Source organism: Botryllus schlosseri, chromosome 16, assembly GCF_051294905.1.
Source record: "Botryllus schlosseri isolate E-star chromosome 16, Bs_hap1, whole genome shotgun sequence".
Lineage (NCBI taxonomy): Eukaryota > Metazoa > Chordata > Ascidiacea > Stolidobranchia > Styelidae > Botryllus > Botryllus schlosseri.
Window position 1 is genome coordinate 21097283 of NC_137251.1, and position 27944 is coordinate 21125226.

Below are 27944 nucleotides of genomic sequence, written 5' to 3' on the forward strand. Positions count from 1 at the left end.
GATATATGTGACACTTATATATTGTCAAATTAATAAAAATCTAAAATGTCGTCGCGGGCCGCACAAAACGCTCTTGCGGGCCGCATGCGGCCCGCTGGCCGCGTGTTTGAGACCTCTGGTCTATACACATTCGAGCACCTACTCCCACGTACAAAGCATAAAGCAGCGTAGTGTGCTTTATCTTGTCATGTATCCAGCCCTCTGCAAACCTACTAAACCGGTTATGGGATAATTTTCCATCGTGAACTATAGAACACCATGTTTTTCAAATTTTCTCAGCAAAAAAATTACACTTAAAATATGAATAATATGTCACAGGAAGCGGAAAATTCCCTGGTTTTCATATCAAATACAATCGGTTGTCTAAAGACATATTCTTGCGAAGAAATTGGTATCGTAACCTTCACATTGACCTGATGCAAATATGCAACACACGCTTCGAAAGAGTTGGTAAAACTCAGCTTTACTAGGCTAAATCGTTATTCCGAATCGGTAGCAGATTAGAAAAGATCCTGAATGATATTATGTCGTAGGACCATCGCCATTCCCTTTATTCATTCAATCATATGCGCTTGGAATTTACTTCATTTAAACATGTTTTTGAGAACTGTAAGTCTTGTATAAAGACGCAATCGAACAGAAAACTTCTGGCACAAATCCAGCGGGATGGCTATTCAGAACGATATGCGCTATACTAGTAACTTTCGGTTTGTGGTTTCCATTACTTCACAGAAATTTCGCTAAAACAAAACGCTGTTAGCATACAGTTGGCATTTGATCCGCATCGCACGGTTCGATATATTGTCTTTGGGCTACAAGTCGTCGAATCAGCTCCGCCGCTGCAGCCTTTGCGGAATCCGATTTCGACGTGTGTACGTCTCTGCAATCCTGCTTCGTTTCGGTTTCGCTATCAAGGCATATCCCAGTCCACAGTAGTTTCGGTAAAAGAGACCCCACTTCGATTTTACAAGAAAATGATTTCCCGCCGTAGTTAACCTGTTTATACAGAAGTAAATAACTCGAGATGCAAATATGTGAGTAGCGTAGCAATTCCTTACGACTATCGATCCTGTTACTTGCATATTGTTTAGGGCTCCCGCTATTATCTGCCAGCTGGCGGAGTATTCGCAGTTGTCTCCGACTTTGCAATGGTGACAGACGCACGACGGAACTGGGTCGGACCAATTTCCATCTTGTAAACATGTGATAGCGGGGTTTCCCTGTGGACAACGCACGCATTTTGCGCTGTAATTTTTCCTGGCTACCCATCAAAATTCTCTTAATACTAGATCTTCAGTGCTTGTGAAATATCTATATAGACAAATGTTCTCATCTTTCTGCAGAATAATGCAATAGACACTTAGTAAGTTCTGGACTATGGGATATCATTGATGACCCAGCGACCTTGAAGATGTAATACATATTTCAATCCGGCGCGTTACTATTTTGATTCAAATAGAAGTCAGGGTTGAAAAAAGGTAAAAAGACACAATTACACATATATCGCCCAACACAGCAAACATAAAATTTCAACATCTAGTGCAGGGCAGGAATGTAACCAAGTTAAACGGTCTCGAGGGACAAGTCAATCTCCCATTTATAGCTTTGACTCGAGTTAAGTCAAGTCATTTTCAAGTCACCAGCGGGTAAAGTCCAAGTCAGGGGCAAAGGTTCGGTTTTGAACAAGTCACTACATTAGATTCACAAGTTATATCTAGTCATTACACATATTGACCTGAGTCCAGTCAAGTCACTCGAATTTTGAAGATGACTCCAGTCAAGCCAAGCAATGATTCAAGTCATTGGGTTTTACAAGATGTGTGAAGTAGAGTAGGCCCACGTATCAAGTCGCTTTATATTCTGAAGCCAGTTACGACTATACAGATAGCTATACGCATGCAACGGGAAATGTATCGCTCACACAGACGTAACTGCTAAACTACGTAGGTAACTGAATAGCCTTAGTTCTTAATCATCGGCCAAAATGGGGGATAGAACTATAATTGAGTATTGCTTTCACAACTACATTCATTGCAGTAAAGAATTTATTACCTCGAAGACTTTTCGTGTGCCCCTTATCGAGAGTTAACGGCACAATAATGAGCATACAGAGAGAGTTTCAAACGAAAACCAACATGGCCGAGTATGACGTAATAATACAATAATAAAAAATTAACGCTAGGCAAAGTCAGCTGTACCGGTAGTCATAACTAGGGCTGGGCAAAATCGAGTACCTGAGTGATTCGATTCTGAATCACGTGATATGCTTCGAGTCGAGTCGAGTAATCGAGTATCAGCCATTATGACGTCATAACAGATTGTAACATGTCAAAGTTCAAATACGTACCGTAAATGCCACCACAAAGATTATAATGCCTGTTATCCATCTCATAAAAGATACTTTGGTATTTTTTCGACCATTCATTCCACCTGGTGACAATGTTGTGGGATAACCATGACTTCGGAAATGTGCTACGTCCAGTAACCTTCGTGCCTTTGTACTATATGTTTGGTATTGCTACGATATATCGGTATACCGCCAATCAAGGTTGCAAGGCTTCAACAGTGAAAATTAGTATCGAAACTACAATTCTCGTTGATATATTAACTTTTAGTGACGAGAAGCGTATAATTTCGGTACTCGAAAAAATCGTCTTTTACTACTCGACTCGAATCATAAAAATTAATACTCGATTCAGATTCAAGTGCTCGAATCATTGTGCCCAGCCCTAGTCATGACAAGAGACGAGAGAAAATCAAATTATACTATAATACACGGAAGACAACACACAGACAAATAGCGGTATATATTAATGGGAAATTTCGAGATTATATAGAAACTCTTTCTGCCGACATAAATCCGGATTGGTCAATTTTATTATGGTTGACTCCAAGACAGACAGATGGATGGCAGATCTGCATTTAGCAATCACAGTGAACATACTGCTTCGCACACCGCTTCGCCCGATATTATCGATGGTCGGCTCTGCGCAACATTGTTTGGCCAAATGGCTGAATACGGTAATAGAACCTGTGCGTAAACTCTACTCTTCAAATTGCGTTATTGATTCATTCACCTTCGTTGACAACATCAGAAACTTCGATATAAATACCTCGAACTCATTCCTTAGCTCCTTTGATATCACCAGTCTCTTTACTAATGTCCCCTTGAGTGAAACATTCAATATCTGTGCCGATGCGCTGTATAATAATAGTTCATTACATCCACCTCCTTTTCCGCGTAATGTCTTCATTGAGCTACTTGAAACTGCCACCCGTTCGGTTGAATTTAGCTTCAACAACAACATGTATCTCCAAATAGATGGTTTGGCAATGCGGTCACCCCTTGGGCCTAGCTTGGCAAATATATTTGTTGGTTTCCAAGAAAGGAAACTTTTCTTAAATGCAATCAAACCGCGCATGAATGTTAGATATGTTGATGACACATTCGCAATTTTCGACAGTGAAGACGATTGCAATGTTTTCTTAGCTTCTCTAAACAACTTGCACGAGTCGCTAAACTTCACCATCGAAAAAGAGTCTGACGGCTCACTCGCCTTTCTCGACGTATTGGTGGAAAAGAGCAACCTCGGTTTCATTACTTCAGTATATAGGAAACCAACGTTTACCGGTCACTATATTCGCTGGGACTCATTTTGCCCTAAACAACGGAAATTAAATTTGATTTCGTCATTAGTTCACCGTGCGCTAATGATATGCTCTGATGTTCGGCTCGTGTCGGAAATTGGATATCCAGACTACGTAATTGAATCTGCCATCACAAAGGACATGTCGCAATTCAAACTGCCGCGAATTCATGGACCAGACAAATGCCCTGTATATACATACATCTCCCTTGGCTTGGGTCAGTGTCAGTCGACTTTTCTAATCAAATCCGGTCATCAGTGTAATCGTGCTATTTTATGCTAAATACCCGAGTGGTGTTCATGACTAGGCCGCTCATGCCTCAAACTCGCAAGGATGTGCTCCCTGCTTTACAAACAAGTAATATTGTATATAAATTCCAATGCCACTGTGATAGTCGGTATGTGGGTCGCACATCTTTGCGGTTGGCTGAACGAGTGAACCAACATGTGCCTAAATCGATTAGGTCAGTAAACAAGCCTATCGATCGATCTGCACTTGTTCGTCGGAGTAAGGAAGCGGTTGACTCTGCTTCCTATAACCAGGTCTCAGCGTTCAACTCTGCAATTGGTCAACATTTAATGAACTACCCGGTGTGTGCCAGTCATTACAATGACAGTATGTTCACTGTGATTGCTAAATGCAAATCTGCCTTCCATCTGTCTGTCTTGGAGTCAACCATAATAAAATTGACCAATCCGGATTTATGTCGGCAGAAAGAGTTTCTATATAATCTCAAAATTTCCCATTAATATATACCGCTATTTGTCTGTGTGTTGTCTTCCGTGTATTATAGTATAATTTGATTTTCTCTCGTCTCTTGTTATGACTACCGGTGCAGCTGACTTTGCCTAGCGTTAATTTTTTTATTGTTGTTTTATTACGTCACACTTTGCCATTTTGGTTTTCGTTTGAATCTCTCAATCTCTCTCTGTATGCTTATTATTATGCCGTTAACTCTCGATAACGGGGCACACGAAAAGTCTTCGAGTTAATAAATTCTTTACTGCAATGAATGTAGTTGTGAAAGCAATACTCAAGTTCAGTACCGCCAACCATATTTTCAAGAACTATAATTGTTGGAAGTATTGCCAAATTTATATTATCAACACTCATCGGCAACACAGCTAATCTACATATCCATAAGATACAATTTAGGCTTAACCAAATGTTTAGAAGTAACATAAACCATAAAAATATATAGAAATATCAACTCTATCTTTCGAGTTAAATCATACAAGAGGTTCTTTGAGGTGGCCAATGAGCAATCTATAGAAAAGAAAGACGTTGCTTGCGATTTAATAACATAGGTTACAAGTATAGCCAAAGTAAGCTATCTGGTTTGTGATAACATAACAGTAGTGACTGAGGAAAACAAGTCTGTGCAATCGTTAAATAGCTGGATGCTCACACACGCCGGATAGCCTGTCGTAAGCAGTACCGCAATTAAGTCGACAACGATCACATGATGACTTAAAATTTCACTCTGAGTCACGAGTAAATCCAGATTTCTGAAACGTCCAGTCAAGTCAACTTAAGCCATTTCTGATAAGTTACTCGAGTCTAAGTCATTTGAAGAAGTTAACTCGTGCCGTCCCAACGGTGCCATAAGAGCGAGAGAATAGTAGTATGCAAGTGAGCCTACATATTTTATTGAATTGAATAGGATATTCATATTGAAATGAACTCGAATATTCATTCATTACTGTTATGTTCTTGATCTTGTTCGAACAATAACTCAATACGACGCGGTTGCAATATGAATTCAGTATATATTAACAGCAGAATAACTTTTAGACAGGCGACACGATCCAGAGTTCAGTTAACTGAAAGACCACGAGACAACAGAACACAGGATATAAATACAAGCACGACACACGAGGAAATAATGATTGGCGGTAATTACTAATCCTATAGAAAGAAAGAGTTGTACGACACCGAACGTAAAGGCACGAACATAACAGTCCTACCCTGTAAGTTAGAGGGTTGCCCACATTTACGGTCTATAGAAATCGGTGGGTTTCCTATTTTTAAGAGGATAACGTCTGCCCGACGATCAAGCAGGACTAGCTGCAGGACGTTGTGCCCTATTCCTAACCAATGGTTGCCCAGCTTGCGACTGCGGAGGCTGAGCAACTTCCTGTGTGGCTGTATTATTATGGCCAGCTGAAATCAAGCGTGGTTGGAGTTGGTTTTTGTGCCTCCTCCAATACCCATGATCCGTTTTTATAATGTACACAACACGCCCCAGTATTTCCGTCACCACGCCAGCAACCCACTTTGGTCCGCTTCGGTAACTGCGAGCGTAAACCGCGGAACCAATCTCGAAATGAGTGACTGATTGTCCAGGCGTAACGGGTTTCGATTTGTCGAAGGGCGAGCACAAACTTAACAAATTGCGCGGCTGTCGACCATGTAAAATCTCGGCAGGCGTTTTCCAGTCTACGCCCGGGTGCGGTGCTCATCGGTACGTAGCGAGAAGTGTTTGGAGCGCGAAGTTGGGATCTTTTCCCCCGTCGCAATTTTTTATTAATCCAGCTTTCAAAGTATGGACGAAACGCTCCGCTTCCCCGTTCGAGGCAGGGTGAAAAGACGGTGATACGATATGGCTGATTGCCAAATTAGAACAAAACGTATCGAATTCATTCGATGTGAATTGCGGCCCGCCATCCGTGACAATTGTTACGGGCAAGCCTTCAATAGAGAAGACTTCCCGCAAAGCGTTGACTACACACAAGGTTGTGGTAGATCCGACATTCATTACTTTAACGAAAGGATATTTCGAGTGCGCATCGACGATGACAAGAAACATTTTGTTGTTTATTGGACCTGCGAAATCCAAGTGAATTCGTTCAAAGCTTTCAAAAGTTTTTGGCCATTCGTGATACTGACGATCAGGCGCTTTCATTACCTTACGGCAAGCGTCGCAACTCTTAACGAGATTTTCAATGTCGCGATCAATGGAAGGCCATGCGATGTAACGTCGAGCCATCTGCTTCATTTTCGCGATACCCCAATGTCCTTCGTGCAACAATGATAAGGCTCGCGAGCGAAGTGACTGCGGAATTACTACGCGCTGAAAACCATCAATATTGAGCATGGCTATGTCTTCGTGCAGAGAGAGCGAATGTTTGCGAGTCGAAAACCAAGAAAAATCATCAATGTGCACCTTTGTATTCCAATTACCATGAGTGACAGATAATTTTACTAGTTTCATAGTTTTGTCCTTCAGCGTCGCGTCGCGAATTTCATTGCGAGTTAACGGCAAGCCATCGAATGCCATATTAATAGCGTGAACGATCTCCGCGTTTTCACGAATTTCCATTTCGTCAAACTCAGGGTCTGGACCCTTTGGTAGGCGAGATAAACCGTCGGCGTTTCCGTGCTGATTGGTCGGTTTATAGCGAATATCGTATTGGTAAGCCATGAGCGTTAGTGCCCATCGCTGTAAGCGTTGCGCTGTAATCACGGGAATTTTCTTGTCCGGCGAGAAAATAGCTAAAAGCGGTTTGTGGTCCGTTACGAGCGTAAATTTTCTACCATACAAGAATTGACGAAATTTCGTGACTCCGTAAATGATTGACAGAGCTTCCTTCTCGATTTGAGAGTAGGATTTTTGCAAATCGGAAAGTGTTTTGGATGCGTGCGCGATCGGTCTCTCTTCGCCATTGTGCTCGATTGAGAGGACAGCGCCAATTCCGAATTGAGAAGCATCAGTTGACAAAATGAGCTGCTTGTTTACATCATAATGAGCTAACTGCGTAGCGTCGATTACGTCGTTTTTGAGAATGCGAAAAGCTGCGTCACAGTCCGTATTCCAAATGAATTTCGCGTCTTTTTTAAGTAGACGGTACAAGGCAGCGGCTTTATTCGTGAAATTAGGAATAAACGCGCGATAATAATTTACTTTGCCCAGGAATGCCTGTAGCTGGCGAACATCCTGAGGTTTAGGCAACTGTTTGATTGCTTCAACGGATTTGTGAGACGGGCGTTTGCCGTCCTTGTCGATTATGTGACCAAGGTACTCGATACTACTTTTGAAAAATTCACATTTAGCGAAGTTGACGGTGAAACCGTACTCGGTGAGGCGCTCAAAGAGTAGCGATAAGTTGCGAAAATGATCGCGTTCATCAATGCCAGTAACGATTATGTCATCGATAAAACTAGCAACACCGGGTAAGCCGGCGATCATGGCATCAATACAGCGTTGAAAATTTGCGGGACTAGATGCGACTCCGAAACACATGCGTCGATAACGGAATAGACCGAATTGCGTGTTGATGACACACAAATTCATCGCATCATCATCTAATTCTAGCTGAAAGTAAGCATCGGCAAGATCAATTTTCGTGAATATACAACCACCCTGTAACTTGTGAAGGATATCATCCAAGGAGGGCAGGGGATGTTCATCTATCTGAATTTGTTGATTCAATGCTTTGAAGTCACCACAAATGCGTACTGATCCATTTGATTTAGTGACGGCAACAATTGGTGCTGCCCAATCACTGTAATTGATTGGTTCGAGGATACCTTGATTGACTAATCTATCCAATTCGGTTTGAACAAGGATTTGCCTTGCGAAAGGCAAAGGGCGTGGCTTGTTGAATACGGGCTTGGCATTAGGTTTCAAGTGAATTGTCACCTTTGTCTTGGTGCATCGTCCTAATACATTAGAGAAAACGGAGGGAAATTTGGACTGAAAAGATAGCAATTTGTCGTTCGAATCAGAAATGTCAATAGTATTACATGATTGCGATTTGACCATCTGCGAGGAAATTGCATCCAAAGCAGACGTTCCCTTAGCGGTCATGGTGAAGGCATCGCTCCAATCGAGACCAAAAATGTTTTGCCCACGGTGTTCGTCGAGAACCACCAATTTTAAGCCTACTCGAACTTCCGAACCCACCTGCACAGTTACAGTGCAAATACCTTTCACTTCCAGTGGCTTGTCGCCATACGCTACGAAAGAGCAATGGTATGCTGAGAGTTTCGGAGAGCCCAAAGTTTTGTACCCAGTCAATCCCACCATGGCGGAGGGTGCACCAGTGTCCCACTGTGTCGGCAACGGAATGCCGTTGATGCTGGAGTTGATCCAGAGCTGGTTTCCCACGCGTCGATATAGTTGATCGATGTCGAAGGAGAGGAGTGGCACTGAGCAGAAATTGACGGATGTGACCTGTTGCGTGATACTAGGTTTGGTAGACATGCACACAGGTTTGATATGACCTTTACGACCACATTTCTTACATGTCGATATTGACAGTCTTTTCTCTGGTGATCGATGAAACAGCGGCTGCAGGATTTTAGTCTTTCTGGGAAGCTGCCTTGGTTGGATTTGGAAGGTTTTTTCCCCTTCTGATAACTTCCCGTCATTTTGTTGACGACGGAAGTGTCTTTACCGCTACTCTCGCCTTGGATAACCCTATCAGTTTCCAGCGTTCTCACGTATGTTGCGGCTACTTTGAGAACGTCGTCGAGGGATGGATTGGTTTGTGTTAGACAATGCCGTCTCACATCCGCGTGCGGCGTTTCTTTAATGATGAGATCGCGCATCAGCTCATCAACGTAGCTCTGATCACAGCCATCTCTTGAGCATGTGAAGTTGCAATCCTTGGAGATTCCGCGTAGAGTTGCGATCCAATCGGCGTACGATTGTCCCGGCTGCATTTTGCAATTGTAAAATTCGTACCTGGCTGCTTGCACATGAATGGAGTCCTTGAATTGTGTAGACAACTTCTCAGTCAACGCATCGAAGGTTTGCGCACTGACATCAGCCGCACCAAACAAATTACGTAGGAGCGAGTACGTTTCAGGTCCGACCCATGACAGTAGACACGCTCTTTTTTTCTACATGCTGGAAATGCCGTAAATTGCTAGGTGATGGTTGAATCGTTGCAGATATTGGTCCCATTTCTCCTTTGATTTTACAAACGAATCAAACTTGGGAGCGGTAGCTTCAGATGTTGAAGCACCGGGACTCGACCTCTGTGATAACTGCGCCATCTCTGTCATGACTTTCGCCATTGCTTCGTCATGCTTTGCTTGTTGCTGCATCATCATCTCTTGCTGCTTCGCTTGTTGCTTCAAATCTTCTTTGTGCTGTGCCATCTCTTCTTTGTGCTGCGCGCGTTGCTCCGCCATCATTTCCTGCTGCTTCTCAAGAATTTTCAAAACACCCGATTCCATCATATATACAGTATTCGTCGCAGAAATAACTTTGAATCCGACTTCTGACACCAATTGTTATGTTCTTGATCTTGTTCGAACAATAACTCAATACGACGAGGTTGCAATATGAAATCAGTATATATTAACAGCAGAATAGCTTTTAGACAGGCGACACGATCCAGAGTTCAGTTAACTGAAAGACCACGAGACAACAGAACACAGGATATAAATACAAGCACGACACACGAGGAAATAATGATTGGCGGTAATTACTAATCCTATAGAAAGAAAGAGTTGTACGACACCGAACGTAAATGCACGAACATAACAATTACCTTCAACTTCAACAAGACAACAAATGCGTGTAACGCCGATAGAAAGAGATATATAAGTCTTCGTTCATGACTATCATAATCCCGGGCTTTCTTCGCTACGGAAAGACTGTACTTGCATTTGAGCTGTGTTTATAAAGCGTACTGATGCAATGACCCACGTCAGAAACTCTGATCAGGGTTTGGTGGCGGCTTGATAATAATGGACAGGGGGCACGACAACTATCATTGGAAGCTCACGGCGTACGAGCGACAAAAAGATTTAGGAACACTGTGTTAGGATATTACCTGGCTCATTAATTGTAATAAGTATCATAATTAAGTAACCGCATAATCCACATGCGCATAAATTACTATGTGTGAATATATGATCACGCCGCGATTGCGTTTAAAACGAGCATTCAAAAATCCCAGATGGGTGGTTTCTCAGGGATTCATGTGATCACTAGGGCGGTTTATTTTTACCTAAAAATAAGAAAATTTTGACCAAAAAATCGAAATATTGACTTTTTTCGACCTAAACAAACTAAATTTTGACCAAATTTTGACCTAACGTACGCAAATTAGGTGTTTTCCCACATAATGTTAAAATTGTACCACTTATCTTCATTTCTGGTTGGAACTGACTGTCCGAACGAAGTAGTTTTATCTGAAAAAACGTTTTGGCTTAGAATCAAGCAACTTTTTATATGAAAAAACAATATTTTGACGACATCTGGCGCTATAAATAATTCCAGTGGTTACAATATGTATTATGGTAAAAATAATTTAAAAATTAATAGTGCAGCGAGAGATACTTTCCTACATTCTTGGGTAGAAGAAAGTGCATTTCCTTACTAAGAAGCTTGCCAAGGTCGTTCAACCGCAGCAGTTGTTGGCTGAAAACACTCAAGTTGTGCGTACACTGCTGGTGCTGGTGACACACCGTGTTGCTTCAGTCTGGCAATGTTGTCTACATCACAATTTTTCACCATGCGCTTCTTAATATCACAATGATGCAATGCACAAGAAGTCTTTCTTCAGTTAGGATATTGCGGTACATTGACCATAACACCGTGTCTATCTATTTGTTTTATTTGACCGTTTATGATTCACAATGAGCAGAAAATTAGCCGTTTGTAACGGTAGGCCTATAAAATAGACTACAAGCTGTAAAATATCAAATGATAAGTTTACCGACAATGCAAAATCTACGATACAAACAAAATGCAGACGTCAAAAAATTTTTGACTTTATGAAAAATTTTGACAAATTTTGACCTAGCGCTACAATTTTGACAAAATTTTGACAAATTTTGACATGTCAAAAAAAACGCCCTAATGATCACAAACTTGCACGGTATCATACTTGAGAACAGAACTTAATAATAATGGGGAGATCCCCAGTATCAGTTGTACATTTAGTGTACATGCGTATTGACCTTCGATTGCAGTATTTGTTATTAAGAAGAAAATCTGACCACGTGGAAATACTTACCTTGATGACGTGATTGTTGATGCAGGCAAAAGAACAATTCGAACCCCTAAAAGTTTTGTCGGTGCATGTTGTCATTCCGTGCTTGAGCGACGCGACTTTATCACACACTGAATATTGAAAAGTTTCATTTTGCCTTGTGAACTTAAGCGACATCAACATTATTATGGAAATCAATTACAAATAAATCAAATATAACCTACTTGACAGGCTCCTGTTATGAATTAATGGTACAGCGACAGTGATGGTGCCGATAGACGCCAATATTACAAGAGCTGACACAGCCAGTGTGATTTTGTTGGCGGAGACGAATTGCTTTACCAAATCTGGAATGCAAACAAAGTTAATCCGTAGTGCAATAAGTAAACTCCATTCTGCAACATCCCAGCGACAGAAATCCTAGTAAATATTGTGTGACCTACATGGCTCTTAATATCCGGAATAAAGATCATACATTACACTGGTCAACACATATTTTAGGCAGATAAAAGAAGCTAGTTTTTGAGGTTCCGAAGGGCACTGATTCCAAATATATAGCTTTTTTTAATTGGCTCTAGTTTTGGAGATAATCCACGGGGCTATGATTACTCAATCTCATATTATGGCATTATGTGCTGGAACTCGATATAAGAACAGCCCAGTTGAATTCTATAACTTTTTTTTTTTTTCTTTTTTTTTTTCAGCTTTTTTGGTATTTTGAAACAATTGATAGTTTTATATCATACTACTGCAACATCATAAAATTTAGGGGTAGGCTACTAGTTGATCAATTTTGCGGATATCAAGTACAGTACATAAACCCTACTAATATATACAATATGTATCCACATAAAATACTCAAGTAACATTGCATTAATTCAATGAGTTCTATGTGATATAAACAATACTGACACATATGGTAAATTCAAAATAATCACATGGTATTCAATACGAAAAGACATTGCATTGACCTACGGAATCTTCAGAATACCAAACTAAGCAAATATTGTAACATGCCTAAACGAAGAGAGCATCATAGTCAATATTTATTGACATTATTACAATTGGAAACAGAGAGGAGTTGTCATGAGTATCACTCCCGCTGTAATCTTATGTTTCAGTTTATATGGAATCGTATTGTTGACCTCCTTATAGATACTTAGGTCAAGGATGCAACAGAATGCTTGGATTGGGGACAACAAACCACTCGCGTTGTACTCGATAAACAAATATAATGAACAAGAACTACATCTATAATTAAAACATAAACCGAACAAATGTACATATATAGGTGACTTACCCCTTCCTCCTAGAGAATTGACAGGGTCTGGAACTAGATTCGTACTGTCTGACTGTAAAATTAATTACTCATCATTATTTCTCTTTGGGAACGCCAGGCGAACACTCCTACCGATGACGGACTGTCTCCAGGTGTGTGCTGTCCAGTGGAAGCATCAGAATTGCGGGGCGGACAATCCTCATTAGGGACAGTTGTTGTTCCATCGGAACCTGCGGATTTTGAAAACTTATTATTGTTGCCTGAAAATGGTTAGTATACAAGGAAGTAGCCCTAAAATATCATTGCATGAGTCGCTGCAAGTTGGCCAAATGTAGAAGGCTATTGCATTATTTACCTGCTCTGACATAGAGGACGAGTGGAGATTGGTTTGCTAGGATTCGTTGCCGTATCAACACTGGAGCAACATTATTTAGAATATTCTTGATAATAGTGGAGCTAATACGGCAACGAGTGCAAGTTTCAAATCATACTGGTGGATCAGAGAAGAGAAAACTACGGCCCGTGGCTACATATTGTGCGGCCCGCGAAGACGTCGAGAACGTGATAACAATATTGATAAATATTTTATTGTTGACGCAAAAGCCCGTCCTTGAGGCCAACGTATTTTGAAATGTTTTGGTCGCTAAACATCCAAGAAAATCAAAACGGAAATGACTTATTTTGGATGACAATTGTGGTTTTAGATTAGAACTCCAACTTTCAGTGCTGTACCTGAAAAAACATTTCATGAATCATTAGTGTGTTTCATATTCGTCATCTTTGCGCAGCTAGATGCAAATCGTTCATAACTTCGGTCTCAACTCATTTATAATGAGATGTCCAAATCAATACAACGAGCGAAAAGTTTTGTTGATGCAATTTGAAACATCATTAGACTCCGACCATCCGAATTACAGGCACAATTTATCAAATTATTAGGTGCCAAATAAATCTACCGAAATAATCAAATGTTGGAGGCATCCGGTTATTATATTGTGCGTGTGTCTTAGGTGTCACTAGGGCAAGTTTTTGTTGCAGTCAAATCAGTGAAAAGTTGCATTAATGTTTCACAAAAGTTGCAGTAAAAAGTTGCATTTAGTTTTCACGAAGTTGCACTACAAAGTTGCATTTATGGACAAGTTCCTCGAAACTATTGGGGTATAAGATTCTCGAATCGATCCGTATCCAAGGCACTATAGCAAAACTCAGTGTTAGCGACTTCAGTAAAATGAATTGCCTGGAAAAATCGACCCAGTAGTGGCGGTCGAATCAGAAAGGACCTCAAATTTAAACGACAGTGAAGTAATCAAGATCTATTTGCACATCGTACCAAATACTTCAATCAAAAAGTTAGTTGCATGAAGAATCAAAAAACTTGCAAAAATTTGCATGAAAAGTTGAAATAAGTTGCATGAAAATGTTATGTTCTTGATCTTGTTTGAACAATAACTCATACGACGAGGTTGCAATATGAAATCAAGTATATTATACAGCAGATTAACTTTAATGCATGCGACACGATCCAGAGTGCAGTTAAACGAAAGACCACGAGACAACAGAACACAGGGTATTAATACAAGCACGATACACGAGGAAATAATGATTGTCTGTAATTACTAATCCTATAGAAAGAAAGAGTTGTACGACACTAAAACGTAAATGCACGAACATAACAGTCCTCCCCTATAAGCTGAGAGGGTTGCCCACATTTACGTAGGTCTGTAGAAATCGGTTGGCTTTCTATGTCTACGCGGATAACGTCTACCCGACGTAGGAACAGGACTAGATCTAGAACGTTGTGCCCTATTGCTAACCAATGGTTGCTCAACTTATGGTTGCCAAGGCTGAGCAACTTCATGTGTGGCTGTATTATCGCCAGCTGAAATCAAGCGTGGTTGGAGTTGGTTTTTGTGCCTCCTCCAATACCCATGATCCGTTTTTATTATGTACACAACACGTCCCAGTATTTCCGTCACCACGCCAGCAACCCACTTTGGTCCGCGTCGGTAACTGCGAGCGTAAACCCAGGAACCAATCTCGAAATGAGGGACTGATTGTCTAGGCGTAACGGGTTTCGATTTAACGAAGGGCGAGCACAAACTTAACAAATTGCGCGGCTGCCGACCATGTAAAATATCAGCAGGCGTTTTCCAGTCTATGCCCGGGGTGCGGTGCACATCGGTAAGTAGCGAGAAGTGTTTGGAGCGCGAAGTTGAGATCTTTTCCCCCGTCGCAATTTTTAATCAATCCAGCTTTTAGAGTCTGGACGAAACGCTCCGCTTCCCCGTTTGAGGCAGGGTGAAATGACGGTGATACGATATGGCTGATTGCCAAATTCGAACAAAATGTATCGAATTCATTCGATGTGAATTGCGGCCCGCCATCCGTAACAATTGTTACGGGCAAGCCTTCAATAGAGAAGACTTCCCGCAAAGCGTTGACTACACACAAGGTTGTGGTAGATCCGACATTCATTACTTTAACGAAAGGATATTTCGAGTGCGCATCGACGATGACAAGAAACATTTTGTTGTTTATTGGACCTGCGAAATCCAAGTGAATTCGTTCAAAGCTTTCAGAAGTTTTTGGCCATTCGCGATACTGACGATCAGGCGCTTTCATTACCTTACGGCATGCGTCGCAACTCTTAACGAGATTTTTAATGTCGCGATTAATGGAAGGCCATGCGATGTAACGTCGAGCCATCTGCTTCATTTACGCGATACCCCAATGTCCTTCGTGCAACAATGATAAGACTCGCGAGCGAAGTGACTGCGGAATTACTACGCGCTGAAAACCATCAATATTGAGCATGACTATGTCTTCGTGCAGAGAAAGCGAATGTATGCGACGAAGGACCGAATACGGGCCATAACCACCAGCATATCGAAGAAAGTGGGCAAAGCATTACGCGAACTATCAAACAACACGCGATAGGCCTGTAGTCGACGAAAATAGCCGTTTTTTACACACGATCGCGAAATGTAGTTAATATGCTGAAATATGACTCCATGCATGATTCTGATATCTAAAATTTACCCGCGTGTACATGCAATGCATATGGCATAGTCATTCCATGTACCAATATGATTATTTATTCATTTTTTTACGTAAATAATGCATCGTGTTTTTTCTCTTTCCATATATTAATAAAACTGCCATTTCGTGTGCTTTTTTACTACCCCTCCACGAAAATAGCACATCCCATACCCCAGCAGCGGCTGTTGTACAGCCTACATCCCCACCCAACACCACGCCCTACCAAAACCACCCAATAGCACATCCCATACCCCAGCAGCGGCTGTTGTACAGTCTACATTCCCACCAACACCACACCCTACCAAAACCACCCAATAGGAGATATCGCCATCCTGGAAATGAGAATATTACCCAAGTCACCATAAACTATATGTACGGTAGGTAATTGAGAACATAAATATTCAAAACATCATAATTACGATGATTGGCAAATTTCTAGAAATGGAAAACCCAGAATATAGAAAATTACCGACATATAAATAAGACTGAAATTATAAGTACAATTTCGTCACGCTCCAATAACACCGCTCACAATCACCGTAAGGACCCAAGGACCATTTATATGTAAAAGAACGGTGCAGGCATATAGGACTTGAGATCTTAAGTCCAGCCATCAGAGATTCATATAGGCACGCACTATATTTCTTTTCTTGCTTTTCTTATTATGCTTTATCATGCACTTTGAAATAAAATCACTAAAAAAAACAAACAAGAAAAATCATCAATGTGCGTCTTTGGATTCCAATTACCATAAGTAACAGATAATTTTACTAGTTTCATGGTTTTGTCCTTCAGCGTCGCGTCGCGAATTTCATTGCGAGTTAACGGCAAGCCATCGAATGCCATATTAATAGCGTGAACGATCTCCGCGTTTTCACGAATTTCCAGTTCGTCAAACTCAGGGTCTGGACCCTTTGGTAGGCGAGATAAACCGTCGGCGTTTCCGTGCTGATTGGTCGGTTTATAGCGAATATCGTATTGGTAAGCCATGAGCGTTAGTGCCCATTAGTGCCCGCTGTAACGGTTGCGCTGTAGTCACGGGAATTTTCTTGTCCGGCGAGAAAATAGCTAAAAGCGGTTTGTGGTCCGTCACGAGCGTAAATTTTCTACCATACAAGAATTGACGAAATTTAGTGACTCCGTAAATGATTGACAGAGCTTCCTTCTCTATTTGAGATTAGGATTTCTGCGAATCGGAAAGCGTTTTCGAAGCGTGCGCGATCGGTCTCTCTTCGCCATCGTGCTCGATTGAAAGGACAGCGCCGATTCCGAATTGAGAAGCATCCGTTGACAAAATGAGCTTCTTGTTTACATCATAATGAGCTAACTGCGTAGCGTCGATTACGTCGTTTTTGAGGATGCGAAAAGCTGCGTCACAGTCCGTATTCCAAATGAATTTTGCGTCATTTTGAAGAAGACAGTACAAGGCAGCGGCTTTATTCGTGAAATTAGGAATAAACGCGCGATAATAATTGACTTTGCCCAGGAATGCCTGTAGCTGGCGAACATCCTGAGGTTTAGGCAACAGTTTGATTGCTTCAACGGATTTGTTAGACGGGCGTTTGCCGTCCTTGTCGATTATATGACCAAGGTACTCGAAACTACTTTTGAAAAATTCACATTTAGCGAAGTTGACGGTGAAACCGTATTCGGTGAGGCGCTCAAAGAGTAGCGATAAGTTGCGAAAATGATCGCGTTCATCAATGCCAGTAACGATTATGTCATCGATAAAACTAGCAACACCGGGTAAGCCGGCGATCATGGCATCAATACAGCGTTGAAGATTTGCGGGACTAGATGCGACTCCGAAACACATGTGTCGATAACGGAATATACCGAATTGCGTGTTTATGACACACAAATTCTTCGCATCATCATCTAATTCTAGCTGAAAATAAGCATCGGCAAGATCAATTTTCGAGAAAATACAACCACCCTGTAACTTGATAAGGATTTCATCCAAGGAGGGCAGGGGATGTTGATCTATCTGAATTTGTTGATTCAATGCTTTAAAGGCATCACAAATGCGTACTGATCCATTAAACTTAGTGACGGCAACAATTGGTGCTGCCCAATCACTGTAGTTGATTGGTTCGAGAATACCTTGATTGACTAATCTATCCAATTCGGTTTGAACAGCGATTTGCCTTGCAAACGGCAAAGGACGTGGCTTGTTAAATACGGGCTTGGCATTAGGTTTCAAGTGAATTGTCACCTTTGTCTTGGTGAATCGTCCTAATACATTAGAGAAAACGGAGGGAAATTTGGACTGAAAAGCTACCAATATGTCGTTCGAATCAAAAATGTCAACAGTATTACATGATTGCGATTTGACCATCTGTGAGGAAATTGCATCCAAGGCAGACGTTCCCCTAGTGGTCATGGAGAAAGCATCGCTCCAATCAAGACCAAAAATGTTTTGCCGGCGGTGTTCGTCAAGAACTACCAATTTTAAGCCAACTCGAACTTCAGAACCCACCTGCACGGTTACAGTGCAAATACCTTTCACTTTCAGTGGCTTGTCGCCGTACGCTACGAAAGAGCAATGGTATGCTGAGAGTTTCGGAGAGCCCAAAGTTTTGTACCCAGTCAATCCCACCATGACGGAGGGTGCACCAGTGTCCCACTGTGTCGGCAACGGAATGCCGTTGATGCTGGAGTTGATCCAGAGCTGGTTTCCTACGCGTCGCTATAGTTGATCGATGTCGAAGGTGAGGAGTGGCACTGAGCAGAAATTGACGGATGTGACCTGTTGCGTGACACTAGGTTTGGTAGACATGCACACAGGTTTGATATGACCTTTACGACCACATTTCTGACATACTGCATGTCGATATTGACAGTCTTTTCTCTGGTGATCGATAAAACAGTTTTTCCGGGAAGTTGCCTTGAATGGATTTGGAAGGTTTTTTCCCCTTCTGATAACTTCCCGTCATTTTGTTGACGATGGAAGTATCTTTACTGTTACTCTCGCCCTGGATAACCCCATCAGTTTCCAGCGTTCTCACGTATGTTGCGGCTACTTTGAGAACGTCGTCGAGGGATGAATTGGTTTGTGTTAGACAATGCCGTCTCACATCCGCGTGCGGCGTTTCTTTGATGATGAGATCGCGCATTGGCTCATCAACGTAACTCTGATCACAGCCTTCTCTTGAGCATGTGAAGTTGCAATCCTTGAAGATTCCGCGTAGAGTTGCAATCCAATCGGCGTACGATTGCCCCGGTTGCATTTTGCAATTGTAAAATTCGTACCTGGCTGCTTCCACATGAATTGAGTCCTTGAAGTGTGTAGACAACTTCTCAGTCAACGCGTCGAAAGTTTGCGCACTGACATCAGCAGCACCAAACAAATTACGTAGGAGCGAGTACGTTTCAGGTCCAACCCATGCGAGTAGACATGCCCTTTTCTTCTCCATGTTGGAAATGCCGTAAATTGCAAGGTGATGGTTGAATCGTTGCAGATATTGGTGCCATTTCTCCTTTGATTTTACAAACGAATTAAACTTGGGAGCGGTAGCTTCAGATGTTGATCGTGTCGCATGCATTAAAGTCATTTGATTTCATACTTGATTTCATATTGCAACCTCGTCGTATGAGTTATTGTTCAAACAAGATCAAGAACATAACAATTGGTGTCAGAAGTCGGATTCATAGTTATTTCTGCGACGAGTAGGCCTATATATCATGGAAATCCAGTATATTATACAGCAGAATAACTTTAATGCATGCGACACGATCCAGAGTGCAGTTAAACGAAAGACCACGAGACAACAGAACACAGGGTATAAATACTAGCACGGCACACGAGGAAATAATGATTGGCTGTAATTACTAATCCTATAGAAAGAAAGAGTTGTACGACACTAAAACGTAAATGCACGAACATAACAGAAAAAATGGAGAAAAGTTGCAAATAGTTGCCTTATGGCTTATAAAAATCCTCCAAACAGCTTAACACCATGCTACATAACTTCGGAGTATTTAGGAAGCTGCCGGAAGCTGTAAAAAAGTTTCAAAAGTTGCAATAACTTGCCCTAGTCATCACAAAGCTAAGTGGAGATGCACGTTTAACATGGTAGGTCTTTTACTGGAATGTATTTAAAGGTGTTATGCTGGTTATTAAGACGCTGTCAGCATTGTGCATTCTGAAGTCGACCAAACGCAGTATCAGTATATATCTATGAGCCGATTGCTGCTCCCATATTCAAATTTCCATCCTTTCTGAAGAATCGACGCAACCTACTTCCGTTCCTCATTTTGACGAATTGATTGAGCACCTTATAAAATCTGGTTAACGTGTCTGACGCATGGCATGTGCGTTCATCGAATCAAGGTTTAAAATATTAGCATATTGTCTCAATGTCTTCGGTTACTAAATGATGATTATTTAATCAAATGAAAGCTTGCATCGTGGCTTCTAACTGCGACTATACTATACTGCCACCCGCGAAGGGATTCAGATATTGAATTCGGCCCTTGACATGAAAAGTTTTACCCACCCCTGCGGTATATTATAAGCTTTCAGAACGAATGAGAGTATGCAGTCTGGTGTCTACTAGTGCAAGGCAGGAACCAGAGCCGGATTGGATATCCGGCTGGATTTTTTTCAATTTTGGCCGGACCGGATCGGAGCCGGATCAGTACTTTTTTAATACGGCCGGAATCTTTAGTACTAAGCATGACTTTTGTTACAGAATAACTACCATATTTGTAAATTCACTCAACCACCGTACCATACCGAATTTTTGCACGGTCATCGCAACAGTCATTTCTGACTGGGCATTTTACCTCCAATATTCTAGTCTCGTTGTGCAGTGAAATGGCTTGTATTATCCAAGAAAGCAAATAAAGCTCCCTATGCAGAAGAGAAGCCGAAAGTCGTGATATCAATGGAAATGAAAGTGGAATATGGAACAATGTCTCCTTGCTCACTCGAACCTGTGAGAGTAACTAATCTGGATGTGATTTGTTTCAGGAGTCAGCAAGAGAAGCTCAGTGGCACATCACAATTATGCCTCCATATTAATGATAAATGCATTTTATCCAAAAAGAGAGAATCAGGGCAATGTTTGATGTCATAATTTGTGAGAAAAAATATGCTGCTCCGTTGCAAAGTAATGCCAAGATCAAATTACTTGAAACTGCCACATATCATATATTGTGAAGGATTTTATACCAATCATCATGCCATCCAGATAATGCTGTTGGAAGAGGAGTGCTGCTGTATAGAAGAAAAGAAATTCCATTCCAGCAATTTGAAATGGGCAATCGACGAATATGGAATAATTGCGTTGACCACAGAGATGTGGACTGATATCACTGAGTGAAAGGGAAAGAACCAGAATACACCGGCTTTCTGATCACCTTCCATAAGGAAGCAAGCTCTCAAGATATGAAAAATGAACATCAAATCTGCATTGTTTTGAACAATCGCAACCACGCAAGGTCCATTGTTATGGTCAATGTGCTGCGTCGCTGCGATTGTTTAGAACAATGCCGATTTTCAGACTTTGAGGTGTATTTCAAGGGGGTTCCATTGCTCTGATTAGATTTTAATGTATATTTTCGGAATCAGTGCGACAGTATCTTTCAAATAAGATCAACTTCATTGAATTAAAGCACGCGGGTCGTCAGCTACAGGATTAGCGATTATGTTGCGTTCAGATTGCTGAGCGGTACTTACCTCCGGGCAAGCAAGCGTGACGACGGGTGTTGCGTATCTATCCGTTGGTTGGTTATCTATAATGTAACACGGGGCAAATATAACAATCGACCTCGCCGCTAGTAGGATGGAGAAATCGCCTTCATATTTTTAGTGCGAATGCGGTAGCTATCTCTCCTAACATACCAGAAGTTACGTCGAGCTACGACGCGGACCGCGGAATAATTTGAAAACAAAGACAATTTTGGACACTTGAGTAAATATTTTCCGGTCTGGAATAATTTTTTCAAAAGAATAATACCTCAAGTGGTTACTACGTAATATATGTAGCTGCCTAGCTCCCTGCCACGTTTTTGTTGTTCATTTCGTTTGTTTTTAATGATAAATAACACCGTTATAATTTCCCAGCATGGGCGTTACAATTGCCCGTGGGTACGGGGCGATTGTAACATTTGAGCGACGATTTTCGCGACCCAAAATTGCCATGATGTATTGTCAGGCCTGTTTATTTTTGGATATTGGGTTTTATTTTTGGAGATTCTTCAAAAATAAGATTTGAAAACATCCAAAAATAAGCTTTTTTTGAATGATGTTTTTTCAAGTGTTTTAGTGAAATGCACGAGTCAGAGCAGTGTAAATACTGTTGAAACAACCAGGAAACTCACAAACACACACAAAAACAGCATGTGTGTGCGAGAGGGGGGAGGGGGGTCTCCGAAACGCTAAAAGTACTTCAACTCACTGGAAGGATCAGAGGCGACACGACAAGGGTTGAAGAGGCTGCATGGTATGAAATCGTGCGAGTGTGGTGCGGGCGGGACCTTGTAACGCAGGCCGAATAACGCCACCTCTACAAAAATAACTTCATCCACACGATGATGGACTGAATGGCTACCTCCAACGGCAACAGGACTTGATCCAGGAAAAAAAAGTATGTGCCCCAAGTTTGTAGACACATGTTGGTTGTCAATTAAGAAGATGACCACTTGGTTGACTAGACACCGTGCCAAACTCCTCGGGGTTATAAACGATAAAATTCCGGCCTGTGCACCTCCGCTGCAGTAGTGGATCCAACTAATCGTCCTCGAGCGCATGGCCACAAAGGTGAGCACCATCGTCACAAAGATTCAAGGACTTGGCCATCTGATCGCGGAGCATCAGGACGACCTCCATCGCCTGGTCGAACGACTTCGAGCTCGGTGTCCAGCTGGGGACAGAGACAATGACACCCGGGGCAAGGAAGGTCCTCTGGTCAGAGGGTGCCCGGGCTATCAAGTTCACTGAGTCACGCAATTTCGTGGAGGATCAGAGTGTGCACTGTGCAGTCTTCGACCTTCTCGAGAATATCGACGAAGAAGAGAAGCAGTCCACGTTCGAGGCAGCCAGGAGCCTTATAGCAGGGCTCATCGACTGCATAAAGAAAATTGAAGTTGCCGACAATGAAAGGGTTCTGCCCTGTCTACCACACCAATTGGTGCAACCTCGTTGACAGGACAGAACAAAAACTTCTTGCTCTTTTAGATTCTAATAATATAAACAAGAGTGATACATATATGTAAGCTACTTTATTTGCAGCTCAGTGAATTGATCGACAAACACCGGGGTGGGCTGTTGAACAAGTGGACACCTGAGTAGATACAGAATATCAAAGACCAATTCCAATTCATGTCTGTCCGATACAAAATGGACGTCACTTTCAAGCGCATTATTTACGAGCGTCAGTTCTTTGGACCCTCATGGCTCGATGTTTCCCACAACTGCGCCGGTCGAAGCTGATTTCTCGAAAATCAACTGGGAGAAAGGCCTCTACCGGGCGTCACCCACTGATATTTATTTGGAGGGCATTCTCCAGGCCAAAGACTTTGTGACGAAAGTATTAGAAAGTTAGATCAAGATCATTGATGATGTCGATGTGTTGAAAAACATGAATACATGATAATAACATACTTTCGGTGAAGTTTCATATGTAGTATTAGGGCTAAAAACACCTTCATTTCTTATTTTTGGAGATTCTCCAAAAATAAAATTTGTAAACATCCAAAACTAAGCTATTTTTGTTATTTTTGGAGAAATCCAAAAATAAACAGGCCTGTGTATTGTTGATTGAGTTCCAATTTAGTTTTTATATCAACTATCGAGTTGTTGGCTTCTTTATATAAAACGTTGGAAATAAAAGATCCACGAGAAAAACCAGTAATGTTAGAAAATACTAAAAGTGTTACAATTGTCCCCGGTCTCCCCTACACTGCAAAATTTATAAGCATCCTGTCGGAAGTACCGATTCAAAATGTATGCGCTGTCGCAGCAGTTTTCTTGAGAATCATTGTAGACAGATATCGCAAACTCTAGCCTGTTCTACTTTAAAAATAACCATTTACCAGCTGCGTACAATTGAAATGAACATTGTACGATATCTGCTCTGGAGCATAACCTTGCGTATTTATTGTGAGAGCTGGTCATCGGTCCATTGTAGTGCGGATCTGGTACACCGCAGTACACCCCATCAGAGTGGTACACCCTTCAAAAATTCTGGTCCACCCCAAGGTGTACGATACACCCGGTTTAAGAGCCCTGCACTATACCACAGTAGCAGCTATGGTTACCATATTTTTATGGCTCAAATTCCGCACACTATTTAGCGCCCACTAGCGGGGTTTAAGGTGGTGTACGAGAACATTGTCTGTCAATATGATGTGAGACTTGTGAAGATTTGCCTATCGACCAATTAGACTTCTTTCAATAAATGAATATCTGTTTTTATTGCACTTTTTGCGAGGGCGTTGGTCCCCATTTTGAAATCAATATACGTTACACGAAGTTGCGTATATGTGCTTAAAAATATTATTGTTCAAATTGATTTACGAAAAGATTTTGAGCTTACTTCAAGCTTAATAAATTTAGGACATTTAGGCATGTTTTAAAATTTCCTCCCGGACGCAGTTTGTGAAGTGAAATTCCGGACATGCCCGATTAAATCCGGACGTATGGCAACTCTAAGTTAAGCATCAATTTCCCCACATACAACAAAAACAACTAATTAATACCTTTGCCTTAAGAACTGTTCAGTACGAGTGGAAGTCGTCTCCAAATATGACCGTACCTGAGTACGTACTGCAAGTGGGTAAAACCCACTTATTTACTGGGACTAAGTAGAACTAATTCGATCGTAGCCGCCTATCTCTGTGTATTATCCGAATGTATGTGTTGACGGAACTTAAGCTCGTTCAACCATGAAAGAGCTTCATTCACTCCTTCGAGCATGATGGGATTCATGAATCTGCATGCACTCACCCACTCACTGCGCAGTCCCTTGGACGTAACGACTAAATTATTTTTTTAAAGTTATCACTTCGGCTTTCGTGTGCGCGGCGATTTTAGAAGCAGTGCGTGGCCGCGCACGCGCGCAGCTTAGAGGGAATAGTAATAGTAACCCTAGCTATATGAATGTTTTTTCAACACACTGTTAAAATGATGGTGAGCATGCTGTCAGGCCCATATTAAATTTTGTCACATAGTTCTTTTGTCAGTGAGAATGTCCCACGATGCAGACGGTTCTCCCCAACTCAGACACTGAGCTTAATAAAACATCATTACACTCACCTGAGATTAAAGGACTTGCTTCACCCTCGCCACTAACAAAGTAGATATTGTTGATTTGATCTCCTCCCACAAGGGTAACCGAGCTGTTTGTGATCTCTAGATTCACATTTTCCCCATTCGCCAATGTTGCGGATCTTAAGACGAACGTGATTTCTGCAATGCGTGGAACGTTTAAAATCACGGCATAATAAACAATTAGGCTGGATTGTGTTAGGGTCTTCGAAAAGTTCGAGTCGTTTTTACGAATATCTCGTTATACATAGGGAATAATATTTTGTATTAAAGCAACTTTTAACCGTCTTCCCATGGATAATATTAATATTCAGTAGGACCTCGAATATTACAAGCATTTCGTACCGCTTGTTGATGAAGAATTGAAATCATCGACGCCAGAGCATTGAACTTGTTCCCCGTCCGCCATGATAATAATCACATGGTACTAAATGGCAACAGTACCAGACAATAGTGGAATTATAAGGCTGCCAATTACAATATATGATTAATTACAACAGGAAAAAACAGTTTGTTATACCATAATCGAGATTGGATGTAGGCCTATATCAGCGGCGGGCAACTTCTCCAGTCGGCGGAGGGGATATAGGAAAAGGAAGTAGACTACTTGGCTTGCCGGATTCATAAATCGATACAATAATGCGTGTATTTATCCACCTATACAAGATTTACACACCCATAAAATCGTACATAATGTGAAGTTTAAGCTGCAAGCATAGAGGTTGAAAACAGTGTTTAGTAACGTTTTAGTAACGTAATTACTACAATGGACGTTGAAGTCAATGAGATCTGTGGTCGATCAAAGTTGTCGACAAGTTCTTTAAACTCTGGTTGCATGAACCCCTTAGTAAATGCTACAGGTGAGCATCATTTAAATTGGAATACAGTTTTGTCCGTTCATTTTTATGGTCGAAAATGGACCCGAACAGAACAAGAAGTTTCATGACCACTTTTCTCCTGCCTCGGATCGCATTTTCATGTAATCGGAAACTCTCTGTGACCGGCTTAAAATCCCTTCGCGGGGCGTGTGTTTCCCGCCTCTACTATATATGATATATTTTCATAATATTATTTTGATTTAATAGTTGTACACAATCACACGCACAACGACGCAAATACGCCATTAGCTGACACTCGTTAGGGTAATCGTTGGCAACTATTAAAGAATTTAAAATAACTTTGGAAGTCAACAAATCTAGAGGTCGCAATATCGTTTGAGAAAAATGCGGTTAAAATGCAGCAGTAAAGTGTATCGAAAATACGAGGCGGTGCGTTTTTATTGCATTAGCCTAAGATTAACTAATTTTCCATTAACGAGATACAAACCTGCTGACTTTGACTAAAAATGACAGTTTAAGTCTATCGAGACATCTTGACGGGAATGATCACTTGTTTTCCACCGGCAGTGCATGGCTACGGAGTGGGCCGCAGGAAAGTTTTTGGGGTAGGCCATGGAGCTATTTGGAACATTAAGGAGTTGGTGGGAACCCACTAAGTTGCTATTGTCAACTGAATGCAACGCTGCGTCGAGAATTTGACAACTCTGGCATTGAAGAATACCTCAGTGAAAGACGTCTGATTTGATATTGAGAAATCAAAATCACGGCCTCATTTGATTTGCATAGTTCCACGCTTCTACCATATAATTTTTCAGATAGCAATTTCGATCGGTTTTTCTCAGCCACAAGACGGAATAACTTGCCTTTGAACAAAGATATATTCAGTTCACCTATCAGTAGTTTGTTTATAAGATAAGTTGTTAAGGTATATATCACGACCTATGTCCCACGACCCACAACCCACCGGCCACCGTGCATAAATATTTTTATTAAGTATAAATATCACGTGACAACAACCTTCACTGTATCAATGGCATTTTCAGTGAATAATGGTTCACAGAACAGCGTTGCGTACAGCTGGGTGTCTGCACTTTATCTGTTTGATGCCTGCCCTGTAAATACGTATGGCATACTAATATTAGAAATGCATCTCCTTCGATGTATGAGGCTTCGGTCGCGCGATGTTAATAAAACGCAGATTTGAGTCGCACTCAAAAAGGTCTAAGAACCACTGGCCTATATAGAGCAATGGATGCTCTTACTCAATTAACGGATTTCGTTAACCTCAAATGAGCTCCAGAAATTTACGGCAGTAAAACAGTCTGCATATATAGTGGAATTTCGATGGACATCTTCGCCTTAAAAGATCCATTATAAGCACCCTTTCGTATAGCTGCCATTCCACTGACCCTGGTGAATTTTTTGAACTATTTCTATCTCGTACGATATTATTCAAAATTTTCAGGTCACAATCCATAGTAACGATATAATAGACCCCTGCTGACATAATAAGCACAGACACAAAATAGATTGTGTTGCTATGCGCAAACGAATTACTGCACATCGCTATATCCACGTCTCGAAATTTCTATAATCTCATGTTAACACACGAGTGGTCTATTCGGGTTGTCGTATCTAGTATCTGTTATTCACAAATTTAGATTTCCCATCAAGTACAAGATAGTTTTTAACCTAAAAACTAATTGTACCATTCCTCCGTCACCTCAAACTCAATTATTCCACTCAATTAAGAGTTAACTAGTAGATTCAATACAGCCTACGGAATGCTGTGAATATATATTACCATGAATTAAATACCTCCGTAGACACGTTGAAATACTTGATGGATATATATTAGAAATTCAATTTTGAAGCCATCGATCCATTGTCACAACCAAGCGAGTTTGTTTGAA

General features: G+C 41.3%; 3 protein-coding genes and 1 long non-coding RNA gene across 5 annotated transcripts in view; 2 read left to right on the top strand and 2 right to left on the bottom strand.

Annotated features, from left to right (window-relative positions):
* Positions 1-27944, top strand: part of LOC145458778 (uncharacterized) — a 264884-nt gene that overhangs the window by 138994 nt on the left and 97946 nt on the right. The gene's annotated exons all lie outside the window — the stretch shown is intronic.
* The window catches only part of LOC145459414 (uncharacterized), a 229606-nt gene that overhangs the window by 134309 nt on the left and 67353 nt on the right, over positions 1-27944 (bottom strand). The gene's annotated exons all lie outside the window — the stretch shown is intronic.
* The window catches only part of LOC145459361 (calreticulin-like), a 283057-nt gene that overhangs the window by 5411 nt on the left and 249702 nt on the right, over positions 1-27944 (top strand). The window lies entirely within an intron of this gene.
* On the bottom strand, positions 124-27862 carry LOC145459381 (uncharacterized). Of its 2 annotated transcripts, XM_080338037.1 has the most exons (7): positions 25181-27862; positions 13012-13109; positions 12901-12952; positions 11825-11947; positions 11625-11731; positions 1059-1220; positions 124-996 (listed from the first exon to the last, which is right to left on the bottom strand). In XM_080338037.1, coding segments are annotated over exons 4-7 (510 nt in total). In that variant the 5' UTR covers positions 11826-11947; positions 12901-12952; positions 13012-13109; positions 25181-27862; the 3' UTR covers positions 124-756. The 2 variants fall into 2 exon arrangements, with proteins under 2 accessions (XP_080194163.1, XP_080194164.1); XM_080338038.1 differs by lacking the exon at positions 25181-27862 and having other exon boundaries at positions 13012-13176.